General features: G+C 41.6%; 1 protein-coding gene across 2 annotated transcripts in view; it reads left to right on the top strand.

The window, feature by feature from the left end:
* Positions 1–18,988, top strand: part of UBASH3B (ubiquitin associated and SH3 domain containing B) — a 138,160-nt gene extending 119,172 nt beyond the window's left edge. For both annotated transcript variants that reach the window (XM_058544981.1, XM_058544982.1), the window contains exons 7-14: positions 435–567; positions 1,909–2,029; positions 2,672–2,794; positions 4,091–4,183; positions 5,446–5,590; positions 12,242–12,348; positions 12,978–13,087; positions 14,324–18,988. In XM_058544981.1, coding sequence (XP_058400964.1) covers positions 435–567; positions 1,909–2,029; positions 2,672–2,794; positions 4,091–4,183; positions 5,446–5,590; positions 12,242–12,348; positions 12,978–13,087; positions 14,324–14,461 — 970 coding nt within the window. In that variant the 3' untranslated portion in view covers positions 14,462–18,988. The remainder of the gene's footprint in view (positions 1–434; positions 568–1,908; positions 2,030–2,671; positions 2,795–4,090; positions 4,184–5,445; positions 5,591–12,241; positions 12,349–12,977; positions 13,088–14,323) is intronic.
* Positions 18,989–23,629: the final 4,641 nt, after the last annotated feature.

Below are 23,629 nucleotides of genomic sequence, written 5' to 3'. Positions count from 1 at the left end.
AGTTCAGATGGAAACCACCATGGAAAAGATTAAAGGCAACAAAAATTGTTTATTTCTTTTGAACCAGAAAAATAGCTGGAAACAATGGTACAAAATTGATACCTCATTATTTGTTAACTTGCCTTTGGTGCCAGCCATGCCTGTGGCATCCTAATAAGCACAAAATCATGGGCCCCATTCCTGCCCAGGGGGATGAATACATCTGTTCCAAGTATGGAAATCCATCTGCCCCTAATTTATTAACTGCAAGACTTTAGTATGTATAAAACAAGATGTGCCTCCCCAGGAATGGGGTGCCCCCTGCTCAGCTTTCCTAACCGTTGCCCTGCCCCGGGAGTGTTTCTGCTAATTCCCACACTCCTGTTGATCCCAAGGATAATGTGCTAATGACTCTTGGCCAAAGCAGTTAACATCTTTCTTATCTTCGTCTGCAGTTCTTATTCGATCTTGAATACATCATCTTCCAACACACTCTCATTTGGTGATGGCATATTGGAGAGGCGACAGTATGAGGACCAGGGCTTGGGGGAGACGACGCCCCTGACTATCATCTGCCAGCCCACGCAGGTAAGGCTGACTATCAGGGTCACCTCCTCAACTCGACTCAGGATCCACCTACCACCTATTTACTAAGCGTGGGGCCTTGCCCTTGCTGCCCCCAAAAGGTCCCCAATCTCTTGGGGAGAAAGGGCATAAGATTATAAATGATATACAAAAATTCAAGGCTAGGAAGAGTCAGATGGGTGGTACTGACAATGACTACCAGCATCTGGGTCTAGGCTGGTAAGGAAGGCTGTTCCGCAGAGAGGAGGACATATTATCTGTAAAGTAGTAATAGTTGTATGTATTTGGTAGGCCATTGTGAAGATCAAAGGAAATAAGAATAAGGCTCTTAGCATGGTACCTGGCACATGGTGAGTGCCCAATGTATGTTAGAGTGCTCAATATATGCCAGAAAGTTTGCAGAATTGGAGGAGTGGGGAGAGTAGTTTTGAACAATATAGACAAAGGCAAGTTGAAAGTTTAAGCATGTTGAGAATCAAGAGACTAGATCACATTGGCTCAAGCCCAGGGCTTGAATTAGGGAACAGTAGAAGAGATGGGAAAGACCATGCCACATATTAACCTTGTCAAGGCAACTGGAAGCAAATGTGAAGTGCTGGCCAACGTGAAGCTGGCAGCCTTAAGGAAACTGGGAATAACTGACTCTATCAGAAAGAAAGATCCACCCAGCAGTTACAGAAACCAAAGTCATTTGGACACAGCTTTGACTAGACTTGTCCATTTCGTCACTCAGAGGCAGCAGTTGTCCTCCCTGAACCATTTCTGGGAACACCAACAGGCATGTAGTCAGACAGCAGAGCCTAGATGTGATTAGAATAGGCGAAGCAGGACCTCACTGCTGGAGGAAACCATTAGACCATGTGGTCTAACCACCATACGTTAGAAATGAGGTGGACATACTGGTGACTGTAAAAGCCCTCACTCCTAAAGAAGTTGATGAAGCATCTCTTTAGGGGAGGAGGATGTCCCATGAGATGCCTATCTCTACATCCTGACCAGTTTTACCTCAGAGCTGTAACTCAGGTGACCATGTATTGGCCAAATGCTACTCCTACTGACAATGGCAGCAGTAGTGATAAAACCATTTTCATAACCCTTCTTGTTTTGCAAAGCACCTGCACTGCGTCTCATTTGAGCCTCAAAATAACTTGTGAGGTCTGTAGGACAGAGTCTTACAATCCCCATTTTACAGATAGGCCAGCCTAAATCCAAAATAGTTAAGGGGCTTATCCAGATCACACACTGGGGAAACTTGTTCTAGAGCTCAGCTGACCTGGCACCTGGCTCCAGGACAGGTCTACTCTCTCATGTGCATCCCGACTAACAGCCTTTCTTTCTCTGCAGCCTCTGAGAGTCAACAGCCAACCTGGCCCTCAAAAGAGATGCCTCTTTGTGTGTCGGCACGGTGAGAGGATGGATGTTGTGTTTGGGAAGTACTGGCTATCCCAGTGCTTTGATGCCAAAGGTGAGTAGTTGGTTGGCCTGCTCAGCGTTGGCATACCTATCATGGCCTATAGGGGGCACAGTCAAGCTACATTTATCTAGATGGAGTCATTTGTTACATGTGCTCTAGAAAATGCCTGTGATCTGTTCATTATAACTCTTTCCTGATTGTCTGGAGTGTTAGGGAAGATAAGTGTTCTTGGCCCTATTCTATAAACTGGGACACCAGGGACTAAAGAAGGCAGATGTCTTGCCCATAGTCATATGGCAAAGTCAGAAGCAGAGACAGGTGTCCTGATTCCATGGTTAGAGCTCCCTCTGTTAAATCACCCTGGCTCATTTTAGTTCCATTTTCATTTGAGTGGCATGTTTAAGATAGGGAGCCTTGCCTATCAGAGAATCCCACACCCCCTACCTGGTTTAGAGTGACTGGTTGTTACTTTCACTTAAAAACTATCTCTTGTCACTTTTGTCAATAGAATGGAGGAGTGGATTCCATGAGACTCTACCAAATGAAGAGCGTCAGCCTCAATATTTTCTAGAGGGATCAATTCAGTTTCTTTGGCCAAAAAAGAATGGGAGTGGAGGGGCTGTCAGGATCAGCAGTGGAAGTCCTAAGGAAAGAAGAAACTCATGTAGCCTTTGTCTGACTTTTCTTTTCCAGGCCGATACATACGCACCAACCTGAACATGCCTCACAGCTTACCTCAGCGGAGCGGTGGCTTTCGGGATTACGAGAAAGATGCTCCAATCACCGTGTTTGGATGTATGCAAGCAAGACTAGTGGGTAGGTGTCCGCGAGTAATTGCACAGCCTTTCCTGGCTACTTCTTCCCAAGACTGGCTCCAGAGGGTATGCCAGGACACTTCCTAGGGGTTTCTGTAACTTTCCTACAAGTAGTATATTTCCTCAATTCAGAGGAATTTATTACATAACTATTAAGTTCAGGACACTGTGCTTGGCACTTGTTCGTTCACCAAAATACGCCCCTGTTGAGGGGCGTAAGGTCCAGTGATGGGGCAAGGTCAGGCTTGGTGTGGCAGACAGGTCAGCTTCTAGCACAAGGGTGAGGAGGAGGGAATCCTCCTCCAGGAGTGGCTAAATGTATAGAGGCCAATTGATCCTGTGAAAAGGCTCAGTTCTTTGCAGGGCTATTCCATACCTGCCATGTGGAGACAGCAGCTTTGTTCTGTTCAAGCATTTAACACATACTGATTGATCACTTACTTTGTGCAAGGGACTGTGCTAGGTGTGCGGGTTCCAAGCATGAATCTCCACCCTCAGGGAAACAAATGTATAAGTGGATAAATATCATACAGTATGATAGACTCAAGAAGAGCTATGTAGGGAGTATTATGGGAGCACAAAAAAGACACATAAGAGGAGAAGAGAGGTAATCTGAGACCTGAAGTAGAAGTCAGCTGGGCAAAGAGGGAGCAGGAGGGCGGGAAGGGCATTCTCAGTGGGAAGAACAACATAGTCGTAGACATGAGAAACAGCATCAAGAGTATGGAGGAAACAAGCTGTCTTGTTTCTAGAGCATAGATGTGAGCAGGGCGAGAGATGAGGCAGTGAGATGGATAAAGACAAGTTCACGGAAGACCTTGGCCACCATATTAAGGTATTTGGACTTTATCCAGTAGAGAAAAGAGTGTATTCCATGAGGAAAGCATTGAAGTATCAGGTGTTGGGATTTACCTCTGGTGTCCAAGAATATAACAAGTTGGGATTTTGTTTAGCACAGGATAAAATTAAAACAAGACCTCATTTTCATAATATAAACCCTCTCACTTTTATCACAAACTTGAAATCAGAGCATTATCGTGTTTCTAGGTCTCTCCTAAGTGGACATGTTACTGCTTCTTAGCACCAAAGAGAAGGAAAAAGAGGTCTTTCATTTGGTTCCTTCACAGAAATGCTGATCAGGGGATTTGTTGGAAACAAGGCAGAAACTGCTGGCCCTGTGTGAGCCCCCACTGAAAAGAGAGGTTTGCAGGCCTGCCTGGTGCCCTCTCCCACATTGAGGGTCAAGCTGAGGCTGAGTAAATCCATTAGATTGACTCCTCTTTGGTTTTCTTTGCAGGTGAAGCCTTATTAGAGAGCAACACCATTATTGACCACGTCTATTGCTCCCCATCCCTGCGCTGCGTTCAGACTGCATACAACATTCTGAAAGGTAAGATTTGATAAAGGTCAACTAGTCCATCCTTCTGTCTCTAGGCAGCCCCACACCTAAATTACCCTAGACTCGTGGGACATTAGCCAATTGAAGGCTTCAAATTTGGAATTTTTAGCAATGATTCTTTCAGAAGATGTCTTTGCAAAAGTCCCAAAATCATATTCTGGCAGCATAAGCGAGATGAAAGGAAGTATACAAATAATTTTTGTCTTGAAAATGTAAAGCTCTCTTGGATGAATTGTAGGCTTGTAAAATATTGTCGTCTGGCAATAATTTAGAGTCTGCAGAGTGTGATCCTTTTTTTGCACTGAAACAGTGAAATCGTTTCCTCCCACTCTGCTCTGCTTGCCTCTTGTTACAGCAGCAGTGGTGCTCCTAGGTGTCTGTAAATTTTAATCACCCTTGTTTCTTTAGTTAACTGGAAAGACTTCAAAAGCACCTTGTCATAAAGAGACTCAACTTTCACCCTGAAATCCTTGGAAGCTTGAATACATCTCCACTGTCATTTCACTGGAAGGAAAACTAGAAGAAATAGTTTGGACTGTTTACGTATACCAAACAAACGAATGAGCCAGAAAGAGCCAAGCCAGCAGGGGATTTACACTGTATTTGAGACTTGTATTCGTTAAGCTTGAGTAAACCAGATGCATTTGTGTATTAAAAGGCATTATGCATTAAATTTGCACAGAAAAACTGGGCTAAAGGCAGTGTAAAGAGAGTTAAACAGGGCCATTCCTACTCTGAGGGTAGTTACACGATGATAAAACACAGGACTTGTGCGGTGGCACTTGTAAATAGCCAACACTGGATTTTCTGATAGAGAAAGTGAATAATTTACATAATATTCAAATACGACATAAGCTATTGTAGAGTAGTGGATGCTAAGAGAATTTCTGAAGTTTCTTGGTAGGGTGATCTTGAAACTTACTTTAGAAAAAGGAATTATAATAGTCACAGAACTGTATAAACTGTATGGGTAATGACCAGTGTTGTTTTTCCTTAAATCAGATACCACATAAAGCCAGCATACATCCTGGTGCTATGGCCAGAGTATTAAACTTGTGTGTTTGGAACACACAAAAATTACAAAATCCTGTCCAAACCCACATGCTTCCACTTTCTTTTAGCTATATATAGCATCTAGTAGGAAAGAGAGTAGAAGATTTACCAGAATTTTTATAACAATTTGGCCTCTAACTTACTTTTCCACTGAGAACATCGTGGTGTTTCTTTCATCTTCATTTTATTTTACCTGTAAGGTTTACAGCAAGAAAATCACTTGAAGATCCGTGTAGAGCCTGGCTTATTTGAGTGGACAAAATGGGTTGCTGGGAACACATTACCTGCGTGGATACCTCCATCAGAGTTAGCTGCAGCCAACCTGGGTGTTGATACAACCTACAGGTAACTCTGAACCCGCTGTGTCCTGAGGCCCGTGTAGAAGTGCTTTTCTACAACCAGGCCAGGCTGATTAAGGAGATGAAGGACCAGATGTAGCCCCCGGGCAATTGCTTATATTGGTGGAAATCAAGCTATGATTTGAAAAGCCACAACAGGAGAAAGCCAGCATTCCCTTGTAGTTAGCATTAGTGTAGATTACATCCCCCCCACACACATTGGAACTTCCTGACTTTATTATATCTCTTTCAGTGAATAATAAAACCAGTTTGCATTCCAGGAGCATGTACCAGCTAATGATGGTACAGTTCCAGAAGCTTGTGGGGAGATAAGGGAAATGACGCTGTCTTGCCTTGGATTGTCATTTGTAATTTTTCAAAGCATTTTTAATTCTCTGTCTTCATTTATTATTGCCATAACCCCAAAATGTAGGCAAGCCACTTTTATATATAAGAGAGTATAAGTGGTTTGCCTAAAGTTATACATTTAGTGGCCACACATGACAATAACAACAACAACAACTAACCTTTCTTGCTCATTTTCTGCATGTCAAGCACTGCGTAATCTGCTTTATGGTCTGCTTGTTCCTAGTCCTTTGCTTTTTCCATTAGACCAGACTGTCTGTGCTGGGGTTAAAAGCAGTGCTTGAAGATGGCTCACAGGTCAATAATCCACATGTAAACAATTAAGTAGTGACCAATAATACTATAGTTACGTTAACTATCAAAAATCCACTCAGGAGCCAGCCCTGGTGGTCTAGTGGTTAAGATTCTGTGCTCTCACCACCACGGCCCGGGTTCATTTCCCGATCGTGGAACCAGACCACTCGTCTGTCAGTTGTCATACTGTAGCAGCGGCTCACACAGAGAACTAAGCTAACAACTAGGATACACAACCATGCACTGAAGTTTTAAAAAAAAATCCACTCAGGCATTTGTAAAATATCTTTGAGGAGGGACAGCTATTCACAACCATTATAGTGGGGGATTAAGTTTATATATCTTAGGGCAGAATTTGGAACAAGTGACCAAAATAAGCAGAAATTTTTTCCTTGGTATCCCTTAACCTTTCATTTCAAATACCTACCCAAACCACAAATGAAGCAATGTGAGTTTCTGGGTAAAGTAGAAGAAATATCTATTTTTTCCATGCTCATTTTCCTGCTCTGCAAATAAGACCTCAGATAATCCCATAAGTTACTTGTGTGCTACTTCTTCTTGCTTAAAGGAATTAGCATTCCTCAAAAATAAAATTAAATCAATCGGATCCCTTACCAATATACTTTACATTTTGTCCTATCCGCTCTGTGGCCACTGTTTTTCTGTTCTTTGGTGGAAACAGCAATAAATCGTTGTCCCCATGCCAACAGCCGTCATCCCTCTGGCCTGGAAGGAGGGTGAGCTGCTGCCAACATTGGTGAAATGAATTTTCTCACTCATCACCCAGCCCCTCCCAGGCCAACCTGGGCCAACTGTGTCTTCAGTTTCCCACTTCACTGCATCCTGCAATTCTTCCCAAGCTGATTTACAAAGGTCCCCAGAATTATTCCGTCTGAGCCTTTCAGTGCACATGCAGACACACTCCATCAGTAGGACAAGCAGAAGGATGAATGCCAGGAGCTTAGGGGTCAGGACATGGTCCTTATTCTAGATTTTCTTTTCCTCTACAGAAAATCAAAATTCAATTCAACCATTTTGTATTTGAGGGGGAAGAAAAAATTAAGCCTCTAATTCTATAAATCAATTGTGAAAGTCAACGATAAAGCAGGTGTGAGGCACAAGCCCTAGAGTTAAATTACCTCTGAAATTAATTATGCTGAGTGAGCGGGCCTCTTGAAGCAAGTAATGGTACCCAAGTGATTCAAGAAACATGGTGATGGGCAGAGGAGCAAAGACTGATAACCAGGACACTGTAAGTCAAGCTAGCACACTTAAAGAGCCCTGCCACCTTGGAACAAGAGGGAGGCAGGACTGGAAGCCAGGTTAAGGGAAACTAACCAGGCTGGTGACTAATATCCAAACCTCATCCACAGGCAGCAAGACTCAGCCTGGGGGCTGGGTGTAGAAAGCAGCCGGAGTGTTAGGGAGCTGGGCTGGAAAGAGCAAGGGAGAAAAAACAAAATACGTACTAGTTGGATGGGGCTTCAGAACCGGGTCCTGGCTGGGGGTGGTAGGAGAATGGGGTGGGGGTGCGTGGATCTGGAGGGTTAGAGGGGCAACATATCAAACTTTGGGGTGGGGCTCAAGGCAGAAGCCTGCTGTACAGCCTGGACCAAAGCAGGGTGGGGAGCAGAGAGTGTACCGGGAGAAGACTGTTCCAGGGATGCTATCCGAGCACCCAGAGCGCTGGGTTCTGGGTCTGGTTGGTGGTTGGAGGCCCTCCTGACTCTGAGTACTGCACAGGGGTCCTGCAGGTGTGGCTAGAAGCATGATGCATGCTGCTGAGAGGGGTGAGAAGGCTTTGACTCTGTCCCCTCCCCGTCAGGACTGGTTCAAACACAGAGAAGCCATCCATAGGTTCAGCTTCAAGGCAAGAACTGCCAAAAGCAAGAACTGACCAGGAAGAACTGAATCCCAGAACCTACCTGCTCTTCACTTACACAAATCTCGTATGTTACAACGTGGTCTCATCCTTGAAATGACTCCCTGGGCCATAAAAGGCTAAAAAGAGGCCTTTTGTCATAGTGAGTGTGGGGCTCCTGGGTGAGCAGGTGACATAAGTGGTAATGGAACTGGATGAGAGGTGGGGGTGAGGAGGAAGAGTCTGCTCCAGAACAAGGTACATCCCTCACAGTGGTGATTCATCTCTCTCCCTATGCCCCAGGGTGCTGTGAGATTCAGAAGGTTGTTTCCTAGGAGCAGTATGCTTGCTGAGAGATTGTTATATAGATGAGGGCAGATTTCCTTCAAGTGGAACAGCATCCTTCCTCTCTGGAAAGTAAACCCAAGTGCACAGGAGGGCAGCCTTGAGGAGGATGCTGTCAAAAGCTGTTCAAAGTAGAGGATAAGGTTACAGGCATTGATCTCAGACCCAAGTTCAAATCGAGGCTCTAAGAGTTGCTCACATGTAAGTATAGGCAAGTCATCTGTAGCCTTTCCAAACATCAGTTTTATCATTTATAAACTCAGGATTTGCAAAAGGGTTGCTAGAAGGGCTATATTCAAAGAATGCAAGTAGAACGCTTTGCACAGAGCCTGACACATGGGAGCTTCTCAGTAAATCTTTGTAGTGGTAGCAGCAGCAGTCATGTATTCTGATCAAGATGCCATGTGAATTCACTTTGAGAAGTCATTACCACCTCCAGCCACCATGCAACAAACACCAACAATGAAATGACATAGTTATACTCAAAAATAAGATAAACATCTCATAGACCAGAAACTCTAAATAGTAAAAAGAGGTGGAAGCGGGCAGAAGTGACTGGGACTGAAGACGTGCAGGGTCACCAGGATGGGAGGGCCCCGCTTTGATCATCCTCTTATATGCCTTTGTACATAGTGTCATAATTATCATTTACATCAACAGCCTGCTCACCTCAACCACACACTGAGAGCTCCTCAAGCACAGAAATTGTTCTCTCTTTTCATCTTTATGTTCCCTGGGCTCCTCCTAGTGCCAGGTGTGTGGTCTGTGTTCAAAATAGGAGAGAAAGAAAAGGAAAAGACTGGTGACGATTTTATAAGCTCACATTTCCAATGGACCTAACGTCTGCTTTTAAAACCCATCCTTACAACTCCCCAACTCATTTTATGAGGCCAGCATTACCCTGACACCAAAGCCAGATAAGAACACTACAAGAAAAGAGAACTACAGACCAATATTTCTGATGAATATAGATGCAAAAATTCTCAACAAAATATTAGCAAATTGAATTCAACAGCACATTAAAAGGATCATACACCATGAGAAAGTGGGATTATCCCTTAGATGCAAGGATGATTCAACATATGAAATCAATAAATGTGATATACCACATTAGTAGAATGAAAGATAAAAATCATATGATCATCTCAATATAGATGAGAAAAAGCATTTGACAAAATACTCCATCATTTCATGATGAAAACACTCAATAAAATGGGTATAGAAGGGAAGTACTTCAACATATTAAAGGCCATATATGACAAGCCCACAGCTAACATCATACTCAATGGTGAAAGGTTGAAAACTTTTCCTCTAAGATCAGGAATAAGACAAGGATGCCCACTCTCACCCCTCCTATTCAACATAGTGCTGGAAGTCCTAGCCAGAGAAATCAGGCAAGAAAAAGAAATAAAAGACATCCAAATTGGAAAGGAAGCAGTAAAATTGTTTTTGTTTGTAGATCATATGATCTTATATGTAGAAAATCCTAAAAACTCCACCGTAGAACTGTCAGAACTAATCAATAAATTCAGTCAAATTGCAGGATACAAAATCAACACACAGAAATCAGTTGTGTTTCTGTACACTAACAACAACACATCTGAAAAAGAAATAAAACAATCTCATTCACAATAGCATCAAAAACAGTAAAATACTTAGGAATAAATTTAACCAAGGAGGTGAAAAATCTGTACACTGAACACTGATGAAAGAAATTGAAGAAGATACAAATGGAAAGATATCCCATACTCATGGATTGGAGGAATTAATATTGTTAAAATGTCCATACCACCCAAAGCCATCTATAGATTAAACTCCCCATCAAAATTCCAATGGTGTTTTTCACAGAAATAAAAAAAAATTCCCAAAATTTCTATGAAACCACAAAAGATCCTGAATAGCCAAAGTGAACCTGACAAAGAACAACAAAGCTGGAGGCATTACACTTCCTGATTTCAAACTATACTACAAAGCTATAGTAATCAAAACAGTATGGCACTGGCATAAAAACAGATACATCGACCAATGGAACAGAATGGAGAACCCAGAAATAAACCCTCGAATATACAGTCAACTAATAAAAGACAAGAGAGCCAAGAATACTCAACGGGGAAAGGATAGTCTCCTCAATAAATGGTGTTGGGAAAGCGGGATAACCACATACAGAAGAATGAAATTGGACCCCTGTCTTACACCACTCACAAAAATTAACTCAAAATGGATTAAAGACTTAAACATAAGAGCTGAAACCATAAAACTCCTAGATGAAAACATACAGAAAAAGCTCCTTGACATTGGTCTTGGCAACAATTTTTTGAATATGACACTAAAGTACAAGTAACAAAAGACAGAATTAACAAGTTGACTACATCAAACTAAAAAGTTTCTGCACAGGAAAAGAAACAATCAACAAAATGAAAAGGCAGCATACAGAACAGGAGAAAATATTTGCAAGTCATATATCTGATAAGGGGTTAATATCCAAAATATATGAAGAATTGATACAACTCAATAGTAAAAAAAAAAAAAAAATCTAATTAAAAATAGACAGAGGAACTGAATAGATATTTTTCCAAAGAAGACATACAAATGATCAACAAGTACGTGAAAAGATGCTCACCATCACTGATCATCAAGGAAATGCAAATCAAAACCACAATGAGATATCGCCTCACACCGTTTAGAATGGCTATTATCAAAAAGAAAACAGATAAGTGTTGTCGAGGATGTGGAGAAAAGGGAACCCTTGTACAGTGTTGGTGGGAATGTAAATTGGTGCAGTCGCTATAGAAAACAGTATGCAAGTTCCTCAAAAACTTAAAAATTGAACTACCATATGATGCAGCAATCCCACTTCCACGTATATATCCAAAGGAAATGAAAACAGGATCTAGAAGAGATATCACATAATATCACTTAATGTGAAATCTAAAAAAGCTGAACTCAGAGAAACAGACAGTAGAGTGGTGGTTACCAGGGACTGGGGGGTGGGGTAAATGGGGAGATGTTGGTCAAAGGGTACCAACTTCCATTTATAAAATGAATAAGTTCTGGGGATTGATTTGATATACTTACGTATGTACATTATTATGTACATTATTATTATAGTTAATAATACTGCATTATGTATCAAGTATTATATACTTGAAAGTTGCTAAGAGAGTAGATCTTAAATGTTCTCACCACAAAAAAGAAATGGAAATTATGTGACGTGACGGAGGTGTTAGCTAACGCTATGGTGGTAATCATTTTGCAATATATCAGCATATCAAATCAGTATGCTGTACACCTTAAACTTCCACAGCGTTATATGTCAATTATATCCCGATAAAGCTGGAAAAAATTAAAAAATAAATAAAACCTGTCCTTTCAGCTTATCGTGTATCAGGCTACTGAAGAGAGGCTTGGGAAATCTCTGGTGATCTAGATAGATAAAGAGATCTAACCTCTGCTCTCTATCAGCTTTGTGACCTTGGACTGATGGTCGGTAAAATTAGTCAAACTGCTTACAAGTTATCCTGCAAGTGAAACCTGCACTGAATGTTTCATTTTTCAGCTGCTCACTCTGACACCATACACACATAGCCTTTATTTCTGTACATTCTCTACATTTCAGCCCCACTTCTATATAGTGGAAATACTCTTTCCTGTACCTCTATCCTTTCTAGGGAAATGGATAAACAGAAACATGGGAACTTTAGAAAGGTCTTAAAATAAACGTTTAGAGTAATATCATTGCTTTATCTTGAAATCAAAATGTTTTCATTGCCTGTGTTCATTTTTCTATTACAGACCTCACATTCCAGTCAGCAAATTAGTGGTCTCAGAATCCTATGACACTTATATCAGTAGAAGTTTCCAAGTAACAAAAGAAATAATAAGTGAATGTAAGAGTAAAGGTAGGTGGTGTTATTTTGGACTCCATATTTAACCATGTGATCATTTCTCCATCATGGTTAATAGGCTATGCAAGATGTTTCACCTTGCTTTGGCAAACTTGCTTAACAGCAAAGAAAAATATTTCCAGACTCGCTTATAGATACTTTCATGTTAAATTTGTAATATTCTCTTGAATACCTAAAATGGTAGATATTCCATGGGAATACACCAGACTTAGTTACTGTACAAAATAACTTAGAATTCTGCATTACAGCTATTTATTTTGCACTCTGGGAAGGAGGTTCTGTACTACAATTTCCAGAAGTTCTTTAGCATAACACTGTTTGCCTATAATTTGATCCAGGAGCAGGGACACCCGCACACAAACACACCTACCATCACTGTTACCACCAAGAGCAGTCTTCTATAAGACTCAAATCTGTCTGATATTGAATTTTATAAACATTGAACTCAAATATTTAATGACATGAGGCTGCCTTAACAGCACAAAACATTTTCAAAATATTGCGTGGCGAAATTGTCTCCTTCTTGAGAATGTTTGCTCTTCCCCGGAACAGTTGGCTTCCAGTATTTACAAAGTTTACATATGCCTTCATAGAAACGGTCTTCCTTGCTTTTTTCCCCCCAGGAAATAACATCCTGATTGTGGCCCACGCATCTTCCCTTGAAGCGTGCACCTGCCAACTTCAGGGCCTGTCACCTCAAAACTCCAAGGACTTTGTACAGATGGTCCGAAAGGTAATTCCTACTTGCGTGTCAGGGGCCCCGCGGTTTTACAACAGTTCAGTGACTGGCTGATAGCTAAATTCTCTGAAGCTAAATTCTCTGAAGCACGTGTTTACTCTGAGCTAGGAAGATGCATTTATTGATTCGTTCAGCCAAGATGTATTGAGCGGTACTCTGTGTAAGAGAGTTTATTAGGCCTTGTGTAAGAAAAAAAGATGTGTTTGAGCTAGTTCTAGTTTCTAAAAGCTAAAATTTAGGAAGTAGCTAAGAATTAAAAGTGACCATGGGTTGGATGAAGACAGGTGAGAAGGCCAAAACACAGCATCTGACAGCTCAGCTAGAAGCGGGGTCTTAGCTTGTAGGCCAAAGGAAGCAGCCTGACTTAACTGATCAGGCTGAAAGGCAAACCCAGGAACAGGCAGCGAGACAGAAAACTCATGAGGCTGACCGACACATCTGGATTCTTCCGTCTGGGGCCTGTGGAAGCGGTTTTCCCATCAGCCGCCCTCCCACACACTTCCCTTCAGGCTGACTTATATGCTTCCTTTATCTGCCCCCAGAGAATCTCGATCAAACTCAATTGCAATTCCTTTCTCCTTTTTTAAAAGCTTATTTATGCGTCTGTCCTTCCCATTACTCTGTAAGCTGCTTGAGGGCAGAGATTATTGTCTTGTGTATAAATGCAGCTCAGGACACACACACAAAAATAAGTTTTGAAATGCCACGACGACTGAAGGTAGGCAGGGCACAGCTTCAGCTTCGAATGTTCTAGATACACATGCAGGGAAAAAAAAAGATAAAGCTGAGTGAAACAAATTTTTAAAAATTGAATGTTTCCCACCATCCAAGTATAATTTCAGAAATGTTTGAGCTGCACTTTCAGCTTGACTTGCAATTAAGAATTAACTCCCAGCATCTTAGCTTTATATATTATTGTCCTCTTTTCTCCCATGCTATTAAGAAGCACTCTATAAACGATCACTTAATTGCACTAGGGAAGCTCCCCATTTAATGAATCCTGATGATTCCTCTTGCAATGTAAATACTCTTCCCTCTAATTTATCAGTTTTATCCATTTTATTTTCTCTATTGATTTTGGGAGAAGATGCATGTCTACAAAAGCTCCTGTTAATTCCTATGAATAGTCCTTATTCTCAAGAGCCATCTGAAGATCTTTGTGTCTAGATAAATGTTAAAGCATTAAACCTTTGTTTTCTGTTTTCCCTTTTATTGCTACTCTTACTTCAGATCCCATATTTGGGGTTTTGTTCCTGTGAAGAACTAGGAGAAACTGGAATATGGCAGCTGACAGATCCACCCATCCTTCCTCTTACTCATGGACCAACTGGGGGCTTCAACTGGAGAGAGACCTTGCTACAAGAATAAACCACACAGTGAACGAGAAGAGAAGGCTCAAGAAAGCCTTTGGGAGAAGTGTCTTTTTGCGTGTTTAGTAACAGTGAAAAAATCTGCACCACCTTCTAAGCAGACAGCTCAGAATAATTCAGCATATTTTCTTTCATGCTTTAAAGTTCTTATGATGAGACTGTGTGAATGAGAGAAAGACCTGATTCAGGGATAAAATTCATTCTCTCTGGACTCTTAACAAGGCTTTTGAGAATTGTCATCCTAAATCGAGGCACCTGCTACAGCAGACAATGGGTTCTTCCTTCCGTCTATGCATGGCGAAGGAGCCTGAGTCCTCCCAAAGGGAGCTGCCAGCCCATTCTGAGGAAGGATGAAGAGGAAGGAGCACGTCCAGAATCCAGCTGGGGGGACACTGAGCTGCCAGTTTGGTGATGAGATTTTTTTTTTGAACTCCAGGTTCCAGTTAGGCAAAGCCAAGCTGAAGAATTCTTTTAAGGTTACTAGAAAACACGCCCCCACAGAGAGTTGTTCTTAGGTTACACATCAAATTCTACCCTCAACATGGCCCGTACACCAGTGCTGCTGGCTCAAGATGCCAGCTTGAAGACGCTGGCGTTTACCCTGATACCGCCACATTTTCTCTAGAGCAGCTGGCTACAGCTTTTTGCTACAGCCCTTCCCCCTTGCTTCTATGCGTGAGATGGGGAGACAAAGCACTTTCGGATAATCAGGAGGAAGATAAATGTGTGAAGTATGCAGTTGTAGGTGCAAAGAATTTGCAAAATAGAAAGTGACTTGGAATTATATGTGTTGTAGCCTAGTGAGCCACAGCACTTCTAAATCACCATGGTTTGCTTGTCTTTGCCCCCAGAGTCTAGGCTATGTTAACTAGTTAAGGATGTTGACATTTTGAAAGGACGTATGTTAGATACCTTATTTGAGTCAGCAAGGAGCTCCTTCTTGTGCAGTATGGACATCTTTACAAACCATACCAAGGGTCAGGTCGTTGTACACTTACAGTACATGTCAGTCATCACAGAACACCCACAATGCATCAGTTACACCAGGGATGTATAAGGACGTCAGGGAACTAATTTAAATGAGGACAGTCGCGACTGCACTGCTACTTGTGCTGTCGTTTTTGTGTGTTTGTTTTTCTATGATAATTTAAAATATGTAGGTAGGGCTACTTAAGGAAAGTTGGGAGAGCTACATCCTGTGGTTTCTTAGCACACCTGCTTCCTGAGTTTAGAGGGAGTTTATTTAAAAGAAAAATAAATGACAATCAAACCGAAAACATCAGTTATCAATGTCTATTTAATTGTGTGACTAGCTGACTATTGACAGCAGCAGACAATGGTCTGGTGTGGTAGAGTTCATTATGCAGACTATGTGTGCAAAATGAAATCCCAGCCATTTAAAGGGAACACTGGTATAAAACAAATCAATATACATCGTAGCATTGAGTACGCTTCAAAACCCAAATACATAAAACATATGGCATATAAAAACAGATGTATGCTCCTATTTGAAACTGGAATTTGATGATCCCTGAAAAGAAGAGGAAGTGAAAGGATGCTGGCTATGTATGTTAATCAGCAAGAAGATGATAGTTGGGTTTTTTTTAAGTCACTTAAAGAAATATGTCACGAATTTTACAATTTTAAGAATCAAACATTGATTTCTTCTAGCATTGCACACTGATCCAGCTTCTGGGTAGAGAAATAACTCTGCCGACATCATTGATTAATATAAATGCTTTAATCTTAAAATGGGGGAAATATTCCCATTAAAGGTTTTAAGAGAAAAGTCGCATTACAGCTAATGTAATGTCTCTGCCATTCATTCTTTTATCTGTAATGAAGTGAATCCACTCTTCAGTCAGATCTATAATGTTTATTAGATTCTCCACAAATTTTCATGGACTTTCAATGCTCAGAATAATGCTTGAACACCTCTCACCCGATTTCCTTGAAAACTGTAGCAGTGTGTTCTGGCCAGAGCCTGCTCTTGTACAGAAGCAAGTTCAAATAGGTTAGCCTCTCCCTCCCTCTCAGGTGTCTTAGTCCTGTGATGAGCTGAGAGCTGTAACTTAGCTGGGCTACAATCCATTGTCCTTAGTCCAATATGGACAGAGCCATAGGCTATTGTCTACATGAGCAAAAGGAGGCAGAGATCTGAAATAATTTTCTGAATAATTTAGGTAGAAAATCCTGAGTAAAAGAAACAGTTTATTCCTCTGCTTTAATTATCTAGATTGTGTATCAAAATTGCCTGAATAATCTGAATTCACGTTTAATTCTCTTTTCACCTATTTAAAAACTAAACTTGGACTCCAACTGAGAAAATTATTTGGAAATCATGTTGAATCTATGTGTCATAAAAGGAACAGACAACTGTATTACATGATTTCATAGTCACCCAAAAATTCTAGGTTGATATTACAACCTGAAGTTCAGGCTGGTTGTTTTTGATCTGAGGCTGGTGCTTATTAAGAACAAATGTTGGAGGGGAGGGGGGACGGTGAGAAAGGAGGAAAGAAGGAAGGAAATGCCAGATAAGAACCAAACGGTTTCTTGTAGAGAGGAATTTTTTTTTTTAATGGCGAAAATTATCTGAAATAAACTGCCATGAAATTAACTAAAGAATTTAATCTGGGATTGAAAGTCTGAAAGTTGGCTGCTTCTGCAAGTGCCACATCAGTCAGCTAACGCCCCAGTATTATTCGTAGATAGGACTTTAGTTTCAGTGATTTTAAAATGTCACATCTATTCCTCTGCAGACTAGAATAATTGGCACATTTTAATGCACAAGCTGGGGGTTTCATTTTCCCAGGCTCTCTTCTCCATCACTGCAATGGTAGCTAGGAGCTTACTGCTTCACCCCAGTATGGAGTTCAGAAGACAGTGTTTTCCATTACATTTAGATTCATAGAATCTGAATGGCTGATTAAATGGCCATCTGATGGCTGAAAGAGGGGGGTATTTTTCACCCTATAGTGAAAGGCTTGGAGGGGTTTCTACTTTTTATTTTGAATTATACTTTAACCAAAGAATTATTTTACAATAACCTTATATTTGAAAGATGATTTTGCAAAAAATAAAAATAAAAAATAAAAAATACTTCGGGAGTGATGTCGGTTTGGTAAATCATTGTTGATAATTTTCTTGCATTTTAGGCTGATGTGGTCATTTTTCTGTCAGTGGTATTTGGGATGCACACAGATTGTCATCCAGTTGTGCTTAGCACTACCATCAATGTAACTTTTCCACTCAACTCGCTATGTTCGTATTAAATGAAGTCTTTTATTTCAATTACCTAGTGTCGTTGGGAACTAATTGAAGAGCTACAGTAAAGAGAACTTCCTATCTCATTTCCTTTGCAGAAAGGTGTCCTTGTGTAGCAAAAAGGGAGGCATTCCTCCGAAACCTAGGCACTCTGCAACTCCAGTGTTTAATTTGCAAGCAGTGATGAATCCCTCTTTTGAATTTACTCTAAGTGATGCGTGTGTTAGAATACAGATGAACCGCCTTTAATTTTCACAGGCACAATCATAACTGTACTGTGTCTGCATGAACTCTCAGATAATGAGGCGCAGGGTTATTTGCATTTAAATTGTAGTCCCGCACACGTGTGAGAAGGAAGAGGCATTAGTCGGGCTGCCTTGCTAGGAGGGATGAATCTGAGGGAGGAGGGTGGGGTAAAGAGCGATGTTAACATCTATTTAGGTTAATGTTCACTTTACAAAGCTGAGGGGGGATATTTTGTTAGGTAAGGGCAGCTGCTTTTCATGTTTAAACATAGGATTAAAATTGGATTTGCTTCTCTTTAATAATTCAAAATATTGAATTTTCCTAGGAAAGTGACTAGCTATAACCAAAATTCAAGGGAGGGAAAAAAATTGCCTCTAAATACAGAGGAAATAACTTGATTTTTAAATACATATAATACTATGTTCAGTGTATGTAGGTTTAAAATTATAGTGATGAGTAGTCAAACCTAATATACAATCAGTTCTCACAAATGTTTTACACGGTACCCATTAGCTGCCATTACTCACACAAAAATTCAGAACTTTTGTAGCTGTTGGACTATTCTTGGACTCTGTGCAGGATACGTATGTATAAGGGGAGATGTGTACTGGTTCTTTCTTTGATTGCCACTCAAGATGGGAACACCATCCTGAAGCATTTTGATTATGCACAGACCATTCTAAACCTGCTGTTTGGGGAGGTATATTGGTTTCTTTCTCATTTATAAGGCTATTGTATCATTTTTTTCCTATGTGATTTAGGTGTATTTATTTGGATAAAAAGGTTTGTAATTATAAAAAAGAAAACCACACCTAATTGTATTGCCAAATTTCTTGTAAACTACCTGTGGCATTTGTGTTTTCCTTGCTGTGTGCTCTCCCTCTAGACACAGCTCTGGCACCATTGTAATTAGTTCATTCCATTCCATGAGCATCTCCGTTTAAGTGGTTCGTAGATGATTTAATAAAGAGGAACTGTGTCCTCAGTCGATCCAGAGTGATCTCATATTAAATTCTGAGTGGTCTCTATTCCTACCATGTTTTCAGATGTGATTATGGTCATTATTATTTTGTGAATATCCATTAAGCGTGTGATTCTTCACTCGCCAGAGGGCCACTTGCTGCTGATGGAAATGGGAGGATGCTCTAGCAGTACTGTGGGTCTCGGGTCCCTTCTGGTCAGGCGTCTCTGAGTCATCCAGGCTGGATAGGTGAAAACCCACCCAGGAGAGAAAACGCAAGCTCCAAAACGCTTGCACTGCCCCATGTGCAAGCCTTCGTCCCTCACCACTACCCACCTGAAGGAGGTGCATAGAGTAAGAATTTGGGTAAGAGAGGGAAAATCCAGCTCAAACTAGGTTCCACACTACTAAAAGCCATAGACCCCATTTTTGAAGTAATGTGTTAATAGATTTTTTTAAAAGCCATGTATGCAAATAAATGTATGCCCAGGACATGAATGCAGATTTTCATTGACACAACTAGCTACTACCTTGGCAGGGTTTAATTTCTGAGGACACATAACAGCTAATGCTCATATCTGACAAAAGACCAAGCTATGTTTAGCCTTATGGCTGGTTCTCAGCTGTTCTCTGCTTGACAGATGCCCAAACTCATTTTGCCCTTTTGTGATATACGTGAAGTCTGCTTGCATAACCAGAGAAAATGAATCAGGGTGCTTTGAATTTAAGCTGAAATCAGCAAAATGTCTTTTTTTTTTGAAGTTGAGGACCAACAGTCTTCCTTCTAAAGAAACAATGCTTCATTTTGCCAGAAATAAACATGTAAAACCCAGAAGGCTTGCTCCTGGCCACAAAAAGATGCCAAGGTTTATGCAGCTGCTAGTTGCCACTGTGGTGATGGGGCAATCCAGAAAGTCTATGTATCACTGGAGAAGAACGTCATGTTGTAGCAGAGAAGAAGCTCTAATTCCAGAGCCAGATAGAGCTGGGTGATGATCCTGGCACAGCTGCTTACTAGATCGCTTAAACTCATTTCATCAATAAAATGGGCACATATGATTTTTTTATAGCATAGTTGTATCAAATGGGATAATATCAAATGAATATAAAACACCTAATACTACATTCTGATAATAAGAAGATACTGCATACTAACAAATAAATAATTGCTTTTGCTAAGGCCAAGATCAAATCACACAATCTAGCCATTCCTCTCGTCTATGGGGAATATCAGGGACAAAGAATAAAAAGGGCCTCATTCATCCTAGTATTACTTTACTATCCTCCCCATAAGTTAGCTTACGGAGTAAGAGGAGAATGGTAAAAGTGGGTATGTTGGCTGAATTCTGTGGTTTGTCTAAGAGGCTGCCTTCATGATGTACCACCTTCCCCTTGTATAACTCTTTATAGTTTTAAAAACACATTCTCATTTGATCCTCATAACAATTTTACAAGGTAAGGAGATCAGGTATTATTAACTCATTGTATGAGAGAAACTAAAATACTAAGATACTGACATTGTGGATTCATTCTTCATTCCACAATATTCATTGAACACTGTGTTCCTAGGAGGGTGGCAGCTGGAGCTACGGTGGCAAATAAGAAAGCAAGGTCCCTGCTCTCATGGGGTGGAGAGACAGACGACGAATACATAAATAAACAAGATCATTATAGATGTTGATCAATATTGTTTACGGAAAAAACTGGGTTATGTGATAGAGAATAACTTAGGGAGGGATATGGGGCAGGGGATGCTAGCGTAGATGGGATGGTCAGTTACGGGGTCCCTGCGAAAGTGGCAGCTAAACCATCAGTAAGGCTGGTAGAAGCTGGTCATGGTGAAGAGCTAAATGAGGAGGGTTCTGGGGAGACAGAATGAGAACAAAAGCCCCCAAGGGGAAAGGAGCTAACTGGGTTAGACAAGAAGGGGTGAGGGAGCCAAAGCTCCGTAAGTATGGCAGAAAGTGGGGAGAAGCAAGGCTGGAGAGGTCGGCAGCCCCAAAGACCTGGGGTCCTGCACACCAGGAGTCAGCAAACTACCTCCCACAAGCAGAATCTGGCCCACAGCCTGTGTTTGTACAGCTCACAAGCTAAGAATGTTTTTACAATTTTAAATGGTTGAGAAACATCAAAAGAAGATTATTTCATGAAACACGATAATTATATGAAATCCAAATTCCAATGCCTATAAATAAAGTTTTATTGGGACAGAGCCACGCTCATTCATTTCCATATCGCCTATGCCTGCTTCCAGGATACAAGGGCAGAGGTGAGTAGTAGAGGCCATATGGCCTGCAAAGCCTAAAATATCCACTACTTGGCCCTTTATAGAAAATGTTTGCCGACCTCTGTTGTAGACCATGGTGAAGCATTTGGATTTTGTTCTAAGCCCAAAGAGTCTGACACAGAAACTAGTTTACTTGGCATAACAAATTAATAGATTGGTGGTATCCAGTAGCGGGCAGAGTGACAGCCAGCATTTATTGAGTGCTTATATATATATCAGGCACCTTTCTAAGTACTTTACGTATGTAAACCTCTTTAATCTTCTCAACAACCCCATTCAGTAGATACCATTATTATTCCCGACTTACAAGAGAGGGAGCTGAGGGCCAGCCCCGGTGGCCTAGTGGTTAATTTCGGCATGCTCTGCTTCAGCGGCCTGGGTTCAGTTCCCAGGCAAAGACCTACACCCCGCGTCTGTCAGTGGCCGTGCTGTGGCGGCGGCCCACATACAAAAAGAGGAAGGCTGGCAACAGATGTTAGCTCAGGGTGAATCTTCCTCAGCAAAAAAAAAAAAGGAGCTGAGTTTTAGGAAGACTCAGCAACTTGTCTAAAGTCACGTGGCTAGTAAGTGTTAGAGCTGAGATTCCAGCCATGTCAGCCTGGACTAATAGTTTAAAATATTTTTTAAAAGAAATTTTAAGAAAAATATTGCAGAACCCTGAGGCACTGGGGTGGGGCATGTGGGGGGTTCTTGGGTTCTTCAGAACACAGTTTGAAGACCACTGCTCTCATCCAATCCCCGCATTTGCAGAAGACACCACCGAGTGAAGTCACTTGTCCTGGGAGAGATCTATGAGCTGAGACTGGAAGCTGGCACTTACTGTTTTGCTGTATGTCCCCCCATCCCCCCAAATCACAACTTCCTTCTGAAATCAGCTCTTACTCGGGTTCTGTTTCCAAAATGATCCATTTGATTAGATTAAGTTCTAGGCAGAAGCCTTAAGAACAAAAGTCTAGTTGTTCCTTTCCTTTTCCAGGCACGTCTAACCTACTGTGGTTCCTGTGGGATGAGGTGCAGCCCCAGCCACCTGAGGTCTGCAGATTCATGGAGCATCTTTCATGTGCCACCATGCTAGGCACTTTGGATACTGTATTTAATTCACCCCTCCCAGTCACCTTATGCTGTAATTATTCTCCCCATTTTACAGATGAGGACACTGATACCAAGAGGCAAGTGGTCTGCTCAGGGCTACACAGCTGCTGGTGACAGGGCACAGGTGACAAGTCCAGGTCTGCCTCCTACCCTCATACTCATCACACGAAGCTTTGCTGCTCCTAGGAAGCCTTTTTCTCAATCAGTAACTGGCTACAAAAGCTTCTGCTCTAGTTAGAAACTCCACAGCTACTCCTTGTAAGTCTACAAGAGTGCTCAAAGAATCTCAGCGCTAGGTGGGAAATGGCCATCCCAGGCATCTGCTGGGAAACGCAGGCGATGCCACCTCTTGCCCTGGCCATGGGAAAGGCCACAGATTCTTCGCAGGAGCCATAAAAGGTCAAGAAGAAAGTTGAGGCCGCTCCTGTAGTTACAACAAAAACCCCAGTGGCTTCTACACCTGGGAAATTCCCTATCTTTTCTGACCCTTAAATCAGTCAATCTTTCACCCTGACAACCTGGGTTGACCAAGGTGATGATGTTTGTTTATTTCTCTAAAATCTGTCCCCACAGCACCACCGTATCAAATGTTACTTCCTATTGGTACTGAAACATAATATGAGGATTTCATGAAGCGGGGATCAAAATGACAAACTGGCCGTGGGTTGTGAGGCCTCCCACATACAGGGTGGTCAGTAGGGACTTTTCCATTAGAAAATGGGCAGAAGGCCAGTCCCTGACCACTACGCTCCAACCTCATCAATTTCCTCCACTCTGCTAGGCAGCCACACTCGGCTGCCTTCTCCTGCTCAGCCCCTGTGGGCTGTAGGTTGAAGTGGGGGTGATGAGAGAGTGGGAAGGACCGTGCAAACCACAAGTGCGTGTCATTCACAAGCCTGCCTTGCAGCATTTCCCCCACGGGCCATTTTTCATCTCCGCGTCCTGTGAACTACCGTGACATTTCAAGGTTTGTGACGAGTTGAATTTCATACCCGTGGGTGAAAAAGACACACTGATCATTGCCCAAAGTACAATTTAAAGTAAGATCTTCTTTAATGCTCTAGAAGAATTATAAGTCAACATCCTTTTAGGCTTCAGAGCAAAAAGAGCAGTGTTGATATCTCAAATGGAGATATTCATTCATTCAATATTAATTCATTCTTTCATTCACTCACTCATTTGACAATCTATTTCAAGTGCTGTTTTGGGTCAGCTTCCCTGGGTGGGATGCTGAGATGGAGATCTCTGTGTGGGAATTTCAAGGAGTGCTCTCGGGACAATACTTGTGAAGGAAGCAAGATCAGGCAGAGAGA

This window comes from Diceros bicornis, chromosome 7, assembly GCF_020826845.1.
Source record: "Diceros bicornis minor isolate mBicDic1 chromosome 7, mDicBic1.mat.cur, whole genome shotgun sequence".
Classification (NCBI taxonomy): Eukaryota; Metazoa; Chordata; class Mammalia; order Perissodactyla; family Rhinocerotidae; genus Diceros; species Diceros bicornis.
The sequence above is the reverse complement of the archived record's forward strand: the minus strand, read 5'-3'. Positions and strand labels throughout refer to the sequence as shown.